General features: G+C 36.4%; 1 protein-coding gene across 3 annotated transcripts in view; it reads left to right on the forward strand.

The window, feature by feature from the left end:
- The window catches only part of LOC127456458 (vasodilator-stimulated phosphoprotein-like), a 68,711-nt gene that overhangs the window by 32,442 nt on the left and 23,903 nt on the right, over positions 1–12,366 (forward strand). For all 3 annotated transcript variants that reach the window (XM_051724975.1, XM_051724974.1, XM_051724976.1), the window contains exons 2-4: positions 2,072–2,243; positions 9,129–9,309; positions 9,415–9,475. In XM_051724975.1, coding sequence (XP_051580935.1) covers positions 2,072–2,243; positions 9,129–9,309; positions 9,415–9,475 — 414 coding nt within the window. The remainder of the gene's footprint in view (positions 1–2,071; positions 2,244–9,128; positions 9,310–9,414; positions 9,476–12,366) is intronic.

A 12,366-nucleotide genomic window follows, 5' to 3' on the forward strand; every position in this document is an offset into this window, starting at 1 on the left:
GTAAAAGGCCGGCCTCAAGACGAAAGAAAATGATCTGCAAATATGAGTACTTTTCAAGTTTAAATAAAATTGTAAGGAGTAAAAAGTAAAATAAATTATTTGTAAATGTTAAGTAAAAGTACAAGTATTCTGTTTAAATTGCACTCGAGTAAAATACAAATCCCCAAAAATAAATCTTATGTATTTTTACTCATTTACACCCCTGAGGACAGGAACACACATGACCAATAGAAGATTGAAACGTCACACGCTGACCTCTGGGCTCAGTACAAAGAATACATATTTTAAATCTGGAGGTTTTTATTGTTGTTTACATTTTAAATACTGTACATAATAGTATTTGTTATTTGTGATGTATTATTTACTAAAACCAGAAGCCTCCCTGTGTGACATCATATCCTGGTCGTTTGCGTTGTCCGAAAAAAATGTGCGTTCTCAAAGCCTAGTGTGACTTAAACTCCTTATGAATTTCTTTCTTCTGTGGAACACAAATGAAGATTTTTTTGAAGGTTATTTCATTTGTTTATATCCGTACAATACAAGTCAATGGGGTCTAAAACTTAGAAGCTCCAAAAAGGACATAAAAGTAAGCACGGTAGCACTGTACAATAAGGTTCCATTCGTTAACAGTAGGTACTGTATTACGTTTCATGAACTAACAATAAACAAAACATTTTTTTTTACAGCATTTATTAATCTTAGTTAATGTTAGTTAATAAAAGTACAATTGTTCATTGTTCGTTCATGTTAGTTCATAGCGGATTAACTAATGTTAACATATAAAACCTTTAAAAATATATTACAATATGTTAAAATTGACATTAACCAAGATTAATAAGTGTTGTAAAAGTATTGTTCATAGTTAGTTCATAATGTTGTTAACTAATGTTAACAAATGGAACCTTAATGTAAAAAGTGTTACTGTTAGCACTGTACATGCACTCTGCACATGCATCAAGCACGAGGAAATGTAATCCAGTTTCTCTTATGAACGCAACAAGGAGACAACAGATGTCAAAATGTATGGTGAATAAGGAGTTAAATTTTCATCTGATTCTCACTCGAAACCAATCGTATCGCTTCAGAAGACATGGATTAAACCACGTGAGCCATATGGATTACCTTTAAGCCTTATTTATTACCTAATTTTTGGCCCTATTGACTTGCATTGTATGGATGTACACTATATTTACATCATATCTCCTTAGAAAATATCTTTGTTTGTGTTCCGCAGGTGAAAAAAGTAATATGGGTTTTAGATGGTATAAGGGTGAGTAAAGAGTAAGAGTACAGTGTAGTATCAGTTTTAGGTGAACTATTCCTTTAACTTGGTTGTTGTAGTCCTAAACATAGACTGCTACTTGCAAAATGATATAGGCCTAAATTAACAACGTTAGACCATGAATGAAATACCAATACCATACGTGCCAGCTGCATTACTCCCAGGTCTTTCACCATGAATTGTAATTTTTAATAAAAAATGAAAATGTTAATTTTGGCTATATCAAATAGAATGGCATTAGTCTATATAGTATTTAACAGATAAATATAGAACATGACGGAAACTTGGATATTGATTATTTGTTGCGCAACCTCTGGTTCCACCCCCACTGCGAATCATTATCAAATATCATTATAAAATTATAAATGTTTATATTTATATTGTAATTTTTGCAGGAAACAATGAATCAGTTCACTGTATACTGGCTGTTGATTGTGCACTGTAGTCAGCAGAGTGATTGTTATCTCTCAAGTGCAGGAAACACTATTTATGGTAATCTAATGAGTTTTTTTTTTTTTTTCGCCTTTGGTTTGCTCACTGCACCATTCTTAAAGCTGCTTTGGAAACATTTGTACTGTGAAAATCTCTATACAAATATAATTGAATTTAATTAATTACTTGCAGTTCTATACTGGACAAATCAGCTGTCTTGTAGAGACTGTTTTGACTTACAGATTTATTATTTCTTAATTTACGTAGGGACTGGACATCTTGGAACTTGAATTGAATACCCCTGCCATAAATATGTATTTTAAAAGATCTTTCTCTCCCTCTTCTTCATATTCACAGTGAGTCGAGTATCTGTCAGGCGCGAGCCACTGTGATGATCTATGATGATACCAATAAGAAGTGGTTCCCTGCAGGCACGGGCCCCCAGGCTTTCAGCAGGGTCCAGATCTACCACAACCCCAGCAATAACGCCTTCAGAGTGGTGGGACGCAAGATGCAGACTGACCAGCAGGTAAGCTAGCTAACAACAGACAGATGTAGTGACAACCAAACAATTGTGAGGTGACATATTCAGGGGAAATAAACTGGAAATTAAATCCTTCCAGCCTTGGTCTCATGCTCTTGTTGAAAGATTGTGTTGAACATGAAAATTGATTATCATTTACTCACCTACATGTTGTTCCTGTTCCTATACAATACAGGTTGTATATTCCCCCTGTAAAGCTAAAAAAATAAATAAAATACCCTAAAAATAACCTGGGACAAAAATGCACTCTAAAATTACTGTGAAGTTTGTCCACATGACTTCTGCCCTGTAGTCCAAGTCTTGGAAGCCATACAGTAGATTTGTGTGAGGAACAGACCAAAATGTAAGTAGTTAAAAATGTCAAAACTTAAGTGAAAAACTCACTTTCCACCATAGCTCTCTAATCTCCTTCGTACTTTTAAATCTAGTACATTGTGAATTGTCGCAAAACACGCAATAACATCACACTGACCTCAAACGGTCTGTGATGCACCATGTTTGAATATCTGCAAGTGTGAATGAGATTTTCAGTGAATAAAGAGTTAAATTTCAGTTTCTCACGCAAAGCTATTGTATGCTTCAGAAGATTCGGAAAATAACGCACGAGTCGTATGGACAATTTTGATACTTCTATGGAGCCCTGGTCACTTTCATTGTATAGAGCATCTTGGACATTCTAACCTATCATCATTTGTGTTTCACAGAAATAATTACAGGTTTGGAACAACTTTAAAGTGTGTAAATAATGACAGAATTTACATTTTTGGGGGAGCAGATATACATTTTTACTGGCATATGCCTCCGTTTATAATCGATCCATCAACTCCATCATTGTTCTGTCTCCCTCCTGCTGTTGTTGCCCTCTATACTCAGACATGAATGCTCCCCAGAGAGGACTCATTAAGTGAATGTTGTTTCCTGTAAAATAGTTGGAAAGCCAAATCATTTCCTGTGCCAGTTAGACTCCACGCCTTCCCCCCCGTGCCCATGACTCGCCTCTCCACAGCCTAGACTTGCCACGATATCATAATTTTCACATTGGTGCAGCGTTCACGTTCCAACTGACTAACACCAGTATTACCGCTGGTTGGATGCTAAGTGGTACTATGGGGTAATTTTTGTTAAGCAGTATCCTACACAGTAACGCAAGGCAACTTGATTTCAAACTTTGAACTTTATTTATTTTAACTAAAAATTCAAATGAAATGGAAAAAAATGAAGTGCAATTAAAATGTGTGTTGTTCAACTTTTTGAAAGATGGCTTTTTTAACAGTTGTAAAGGGCAACATCTCTTTAGCAACGAGCCTACTTCATCCGTGCATTCTTTTCGTCATGGGCTACCAGTCGGGTTTTTCATTGTCCGGGCAAATACATCACTTATTGTGGGTTGTTGCGGGTTTAATGTTGGTGTTTTATTACCTTTCATCCCAGGACCCAGTTTAGCTGCTTCGGAAGGGTAATGACCTTGAATGTGTGTGAATACATTTGTTTTGTTCCCTCCTATGGGGCGATATGCAAGAAATATGTTCATGAAATGTTTATATTAAAAAAAAAACAACTAAAAAAAACAAACAACACAATATCCAATTACATCATCAACCCCCCAGCTGAGGGATCGGTGTATATTCTTGCTTTGGTGATTTTGCATTGAAAATTACATTTATTTATTTAAGAAACGAAAAACTTAAACCAAAGACATTTCTAAATTCAAATTGTACTTCAAACGAAAAGAAAAAGTAATTAAAATAACAAAGTGGTCCAAAAAAAAAAAAATCATATATAACCACCTTTCCATTTACCGCAAGTATCCATCTACGACAACAGGCAGAAAATTACTAACACAAATTAAGATCTAAAGACAATTATAAATGTAAACATAATAATTATAATGACGATAATCACTGAAATATAAATCATGGTTCGAGGTGAACGTGTTTTTGTATTATTTTATGATTTAATCACAGATGTATAGGCTATATATAAAGTGACCCTGCAGAGTTGCTCTCACAACGAGCTGCTCTGTGGAAATAAAGTGAACTGAACTCAGAGAACCTCCTGAGTTGAGATGTTCTGAGGTAATTTGCAGCATTCTCATAGACAATACTATTCTTATAAATAAAATTCAAAAGACTGAAACAAAGAAAGAGTGAGAACCCTTTACATACATGTGTTCCACGAGACTGCACACCTCCGTACAAACAGCGCATCAGACATGTGCATGGACGGTAGGGACAGGCGTGAGTATTCGAGTATTTGGGTACTCGGACGTGGCAGCATTGATCGATGGTGATCATGCATGATGTGAATTTTCACTTAATTCGAAATTCATTGACAATTACCTGACAACTAAACAGAAACGTGTCAAATAGGGAGCTTATTTTTATTTGTGAGACTGATTATGTTGTGATTTTGAGGGGTACATTGATTGGCAGAGACAATCAACTCACAACTCGCATAGTTTTCCATTAAATTCGACACAAATCATTATTAAATTCAATTCAATGCTACATAGTGAGAAATTGCTAATAAACGTTGCCCGGGTCGAGTTCCCATCCCATTCTCTTCTCTCTGACCCCTTTATTTCCTGTCTTTCTCTATTACTACGTTTGTATCAATATAAATGTGGCAAAAAGCCCCCAAAAACATGTGGCACCCCAAGAAATTGTGTCGACCCATGTCTTCCATCAGCATGCCAGGTTGATAGCTGGCTTAAAGAGGCAACGTTTGCATTTGTCTGCCCTCAACAGCCATTTTAAAGGTAACCTGAGTAAAAACATTTCATTAAACCTCAAAATGACTTCAGAATTACTTCAAAATCAATGTGGAAAATCATGTTCAGATAAATGATGATTTTGTCACAGAAACACAATCGCATGGAATACTGAACTTACTGGCAAAACTTTTGTAGTTCTAGTATCACTGTGTGTTTCCAGGGGCGGTACATTCAAAGGATGTGTATATTTATATGTTAAACGGAAATTTTGCATGGTACACGCCAGCCCTAATGTAGGTAACAGAACTGGAAAAGTGCTTGAATTTCATTCTTATAAATCTGTGCAAACCTTGTCGCTTTTGTCAGTGTGGTTATTTGTATTTTGATGACTTCTGTTTTGCTGCCACATTCAACTTTTTTGGACATCTGCTCTTTCTCTCTCTTCCCCCTCTCTCCTCTGCTTGGCTTTCTGGAATTCAGGATTGTAATACAAACAGAAACGAGCAGTCAGCACATTCACTGAAGGCAAACGCTTCTCTCTCTCTCACACGTTCAATAGAAATGGAGCCCCCTGCTGGACGATCTATCAAACAAACAATGCCAGCAGGAATATACAAACAAGTTTTCAAATCGGTTTGACACTTTGTGGTTGAATTACTCTGAGGGAAAGTAGGAGCAAATCTTTTAGTGCATTCCAAAGCATGCAAGTCGGTGACGATTGAGGATTTTCAACACGAAAATCTTTCAAAATCTAGTCTAAAACGCATGCGCCAAGTTCTTAGAAATGAAATCTTTGGTATCGTGTTGGTATCATATTTTTTTGTAGGTCTGTCTATTGATTACAATTTTTAACTGATTAATACTTAATTACATGCTGATTAATTAATTTAATCACAATTAATCACATATATCAATATTTGCTGAGAAAAGCCACCAAATAAAGATAATAAAATATCAGTTGAGTTTGTCAATCCGTCCTCAAGGACTTTGCATGTCTGTCTTCGCTATTTTTAATTGTCGTCTTTGTACATATGCGTTAAATGGATGGTTTTCAGAGCGTGTCACTGGTTTTCAGTGTCATAAAAGCTGAATTTTTTGGATATTACGTCAAGTTAAAAGTAGTTGAAACTTTGAAAAGTCTCCAGATCTCTGCATTCTGTTTTGCTTCGTCCAGCTGTCAAGAACGCATCATGTGTGACCGGCTCTCATTTCGCCGCCTGTGTGGTTTGTGAGGTTTGTTGAGGCGTGCTGACTACCCCCTGCTGACATTGCTCGTAAAAACAGAAGTTCCATGTACTTCACTCTTGAATTTTTTTAAAGGAATAGTTGACCCTAAAATGAAAATTCTCATTTACTCACCCTCATGCCATCCCAGATGTGTATGACTTACTTTCTTCTCCTGAACTCAAACAAAGAGTTTTAAAAGAATATTTCAGCTCTGTAGGTCCATACAGTGTAAGCGAATGGTGACCAAAATTTTGACGCTGAAAAAGCACATAAAGGCAGTATAAAAGTAATCCATCTGACTCCAGTGGTTAAATCCATATCTTCAGAAAAGATATGATAGGTGTGGGTGAGAAACAGATCAATATTTAAGTCACATTTAACATGTATTACAGAATTATTATTATTATTATTAATGGAAATTCTGTCATCATTCACCAACATGTTGTTCCAAACCCATATGATTTTCTTTCTTCCATGCAACACAATAAGGGGATATTAGACAGAATGTTTGCCTGAGTCACTATTTACTTTCAGTGAATGTGTTTTTTTTTCCTCTATATTTTGAAAGTGAATGGTGACTGAGACTGTCAGTCCCTAACATTCTGTCTAACATCTTTTGGGTTCCACAAAATACAGAAGGTCACACGGGTTTGGAACAAAATGAGGGTAGTGAAATGATGACGAAATATTAAATTATGGCTGAGCTATCACTTTAAAGGGACAGTTCACCCAAAAATGAAAATTCTCTCATCATTTACACACCCTCATGCCATGCCAGATGTGTGTGACTTTATTTCTTCTGCAGAACACAAATTAAGATTTTTAGAAGAATATTTCAGCAATGCAAGTGAATGGGTGCCAACATTTTTATGCTCTAAAAAGCAAATGCTGGCACTATAAAAGTAATCCATATGACTCCAGTGGTTAAATCCATATCTTCAGAAGTGATATGATAGGTGTGGGTGTGAAACAGATCAATATTTAAGTAATTTTTTTGTTAGAAGTTCATCTCCCAGCCCAGTAGGGGACGATATGCAGAGAAGAATGTGAATCATCAAAAACACAAGAAGAATGTGAAAGTGATCTGTTTCTCATCCACACCTATCATATAGCTACTGAAGATATGGTTTTAACCACTTTATGGATTTAACAGTCTTATGGATTACTTTTATGCTGACTTATGTGATTTTTGGAGCTTTAAAATGTTGGCACCCATTCACTTGCATTGTATGGACCAAAAGAGCTGAGAAATTCTTCTACAAATCTTCATATGTGTTCTGCAGAAGAAAGGAAGTCATACGCACCTGGGATGGCTTGAGGCTGAGTAAATGATGAGAGAATCTTCATTTTTGGGTGAACTATCCCTTTAAGGGCTCTTGTCAGATCTGGATGAATTTGTCGATAAGAAGAGAGGTTTGGAAATCTTTCTAGTAATTATTACAGTGAAAACGTGAACAATGTCCCACAGGGAAATATAAACCAAAGCAAGATCATGTTTTATTAATGCCTACTTTCGCTAGTTTATAGTTGTTAGTTCAGTGTAGTTACAGTTTTCAGTGTCGAAAGAATTGAGAATAGTTCTGAACAGAAGTACCGGTGCTCCCTAAATGCAGAGTATGCAGCCTGTGAAATGCTGTCTGTTCACGCTCCAGTTGTCAGTAACACAATCAGCAGAGCAAAAGGCATTTACACTTAACCTGGATGTTTACATGGATTAATACAACTAATCAGCCTGAAGTAGCTGTGAGAGTTTCCAGTATCCTTGCGAGGGTGCAGGTAAATGTGTAAAAACTGTTTATGTCATTCGGGATGCAGGACAAAGCGCACTGATTTATTGCTGCAGATTTAAAAATGTACACTTAAAAACTGATGTCACAAGAGCCCATATTTACAGAATCACCCTAAAAATGACCATCACCATGTCACAGAAAAGCCTGCGTTATTATTAGAGCCAAAACTTACCTCAACGTGCTGCCTTAAATTGGAGATGCAATTTTAATCTTGAAATATCCGCTTGACTTGGTGTTAATGAAGGCATTGCATGACAAATCTATTCTTTTTTGTTTTTTAATGTGCAGAGCGAAGAAGTGTTTCACTTAGAAGAGCATGATGCTGCAGCAGTGATGGACTCTGCTTGAGTGACAGTCTGTGACAGTGCACGCAGCTGTGTGAACTTCCACTATTGTAAAAGTCCCATTCAATAATCTCTCAATAAATTACACATTAATTAAAATTAAACCCAGTAATCTAACGACAGGAACGCCGCCCATTGTATCGAAGTAAAAGTACAAAAATTTCAATAGAAATGTACCTGAGTGAGAGTAAAAAGTACCCACTTTTAAACCTACTCTAAAAGTACATTGTTTTTCCAAAAAGTTACTCAAGTAAATGTAATGGAGTAAATGTAGCACGTTACTACCCACCTCTGGATGTTACTTCTACTACTTAATTGTTTTTATTGGTATTGTCCATCTTCTTCTTCGACTACTTGAAAGCAATGACCTGACTGTAAATGTTGCCACCTAGTGAACCCACATATTACTGCAGCCAATCCCATGCACATACGCAGACGATGCGCACAGACGATAACTTGCTGGGCCACACGTGGACAGTCCTCGCAACCTGCGTGTTCCGTATGCAACACGGACAACCGAAGTATACTTTGGGTTTAAAAGTTTTACCCCCTAGAATTTCAACTTTTATATGCAGCTTTTTTCATTGTTGCGATCTCAGAACGATTACACCACCTTCACATTTTTTACTTTAAAACTAGTAAACTACACTATTAAATAACAGTATCGAAATACATTTTATTGTATACTCTAGCAAATATAAAACAAAACATGTTTGTGTTCTTAATGATTTAAAAAAGGGTGTGTTTGCTGTAATTTAATTTGGACGTTTGTGATTTATTTATTTTTCTTGTACAGGTTGTGATAAACTGTCCAATTGTGAAGAGTTTAAAATATAATCAGGCCACACCCAACTTCCATCAGTGGCGGGATGCGCGGCAGGTGTGGGGTCTGAATTTTGGCAGTAAGGAGGACGCAGCGCTGTTTGCCAATGGAATGATGCATGCGCTCGAGGTTCTGAACTCCATGCCTGATGGAGGTGACACACACACATCCATATTCTCACACTACTGTGACAAAGCCTAACTGTAAAATGTGAAACAAATAAAATCAACACAGCCTTTTAAAGCTGTGATTTCTGCAGGTTACCCTGCGCGGCCCATGTCAAATGGACCATCTCCAGAAGAGCTTGAGCAACAGAGAAGGTACAAGCAAAGATTATTTGTGGGGGTTTTATTCTAACCATATTAACCCTTTAAGCTCTGAAGGTGTTTTTAAAGATTTCCTGTTTCAGTGGCATGTCCAAAATTAAATGCTTATAACTCAACAAAAAACTAAAGAGGTTCAAGTGTTTGGTATTTTAAAGAACACTTCTCAAATTTGTTAATGATATAGATTGATAAATAAGAATCTCAGCCTAAGAAACTGCTGAAAAATCACAAAACAATTAGCCAAAAATGTACTATTTTTCTGATTTGACATTATATATCTCTGGGTGTGAATAAGGTAGCTCCAAAAACTGCTTTTGTTTTGTTCACAATCATGTCACCTGTAACTGAGTAAAATGTTGTGTTGATGCGACAAAGCAATCAAAAGTTACAGCATTTCAAAAATAATTTTACGCAGTGTCCAAAAGCCTCTCCAAGCAAATAAAACATAATAATTGTACATACGAAATAATTACACATGCAGATATAGCTCTTTCTCCAAAGCATGCAGGCCTGTGTAACAAGATCTCATTCAGTTCCATTCTGTGTCATTTGAGCCATCGAGTCTGTGTCATGTACTTGGCGCCATCTCCTGATGGCCATATGTAATTAGAGTGTACGATCCTCTCTGCCCATATTTGGATGACTTCCACATCTGGTTGCAATGATCTGAATCCTAAAATGATTGGATTAGTGTTACATGACACTGGACAACGTACTACATAATTTCCGATGAAGTCGTCTGATCCAGGAAAGCTGACGTGTTTTTAGCCAGATAGCACATTATATGCTGTGTGCACATTATGCTTCGTGCACATTGTGCACATTGTTTGAATTATTTAATGATCTATGCATCCGATTACATTGTGTGTGGGCTCGTTTTAATAAGAGTCCCCTCCTCTAAGTAATGGTGTGTGATATTTTATGTTCTGTTTATTTCAGTTAAATTTATAAGAAATCTGTTAAATTGTAAGAAAAAAACACTGCTTATAAGCAACACCTGTATACTTGTAACATGTATGTCAAAGACATTAGCTATTACTCACTATATTTTTCACTGTAAGAAAAACAGATAGTCTGGTTGTATTCTACTCTTTGAGAGCTTTCCATCGACATATGATACATGACTATTTGATTGGTTTGATGTTTTTACCGATTACAAAAATATGTAGAGTGCAAAAAAATTATCAAAATGGAACACGTCTGATTTGTCTGTAAATTTCAAAGCAGTTGTTCAGTTTTGGTCATAATGCCTACATGCATTATAAAGTGCAGCTTCTAAGCTTTCAAACAATACCTGATTTGCGTTGGTCAAGACTGTATTTATTAATATTTTGAAAATTAATTTTCTCGGCGGGCCAGCTGGCGGACAGTCACACAATTGACAAGGCTTTATTTATTTAGTTTTCTGTTCACTTCCTGTGGCAACGTGTGAACTTCTTGAAGTTTCCCAAATATTTACTCCCAAACAAAAGTCCTCCCTTACAGTTAATTTAACCTTGCTATTAGGCATAACTTGCCCAAGAAAAATAACCAATACTATTTGCACAATGTATTTGTGTCTTTAATTATAATAGAATTTGATATTGTTACAATAAAATCTTGTTGCATGTTAAAATACTTTCTCTTATTCCAGTTTAATATGCAGAGATGTTTGGGAAACCTGTTTGGAAATTACACACATCTCCCTTAAAGGAATAGTTTACCCAAAAATGAAAATACTGCCATCATTTACTTACCCTCATGTTGTTCCAAACCCGAATGACTTTCTTTCTTCTGCAGAACACAAGAGGAGATGTTAAGCAGAATGTTAGCTTCAATCACCATTCACTTTCATTGTAAAATCTGCAATGCAAGTGAATGGTGCCTAAGGCTATCAGTCCCAAACTTTCTGCCTAACTTTCTCTACTTTCATGTTCAACGTAATAAAACATACAAGTTTGCAACCACATGAGGGTACGCAAATGATGACAGAACATTTTATTTTATTTATTTATTTATTTTTTGGTGAACTATCCATTTAAGGCTACTGGACATGAAACAAAATGTTTGTTCTTGAATAGTCTGGTCTTTTGTGAATTTAGTTGTCTCAACATAACTGCTAGGTGAATTTCACGAAGTAAGGCTATTGTTGCAAACATAATAATAGTGTATAGATGAACTAGTAGTTTCAAGACACATTATACCTGTCAGCACTGGAAAAACTGACACAAACTCTGTTATGAAACTGTAATACCATATCATGCTGTGCTTTCTGTTTCTGTCTGTTGTTATGGTTACTAAAAGACTTAAGTGGAGCTCATGTCTTGTCTTGACTGAAAAATTTTGAATGGTTCTCCGACAGGCTTGACTTAACATGAAACTTGACATTGTTGTCTCCTAAGTGCCACTTCTGCAGCAAAGCACCCCCACAACATGATGCTGCCACCCCCATGCTTCACGGTTGGGATGGTATTCTTCGGCTTGCAAGCCTCACCCTTTTTCCTCCAAACATAACGTTGGTCATTATGGCCAAACAGTTCAATTGTTTTTCATCACACCAGAGGACATTTCTCCAAAAAGTAAGATCTTTGTCCCCATGTGCACTTGTAACTGTAGCCTGGCTTTTTTATGGCGATTTTGGAGCACTGGCTTCTTCCTTGCTGAGCAGCCATTCAGGTTATGTCGATATAGGACTCGTTTTACTGTGGATATAGATACTTGTATACCTGTTTCCTCCAGCATCTTCACAAGGTCCTTTGCTGTTGTTCTGGGATTGATTTGCACTTTTCGCACCAAACTACATTCATCTCTAGGAGACAGAATGTGTCTCCTTCCTGAATGGTATAATTGCTGCGTGGTTCCATGGTGTTTATACTTGCAGACTATTGTTTGTACAGATGAACATG

This window comes from Myxocyprinus asiaticus, chromosome 18, assembly GCF_019703515.2.
Source record: "Myxocyprinus asiaticus isolate MX2 ecotype Aquarium Trade chromosome 18, UBuf_Myxa_2, whole genome shotgun sequence".
In the NCBI taxonomy this organism is placed as follows: Eukaryota; Metazoa; Chordata; class Actinopteri; order Cypriniformes; family Catostomidae; genus Myxocyprinus; species Myxocyprinus asiaticus.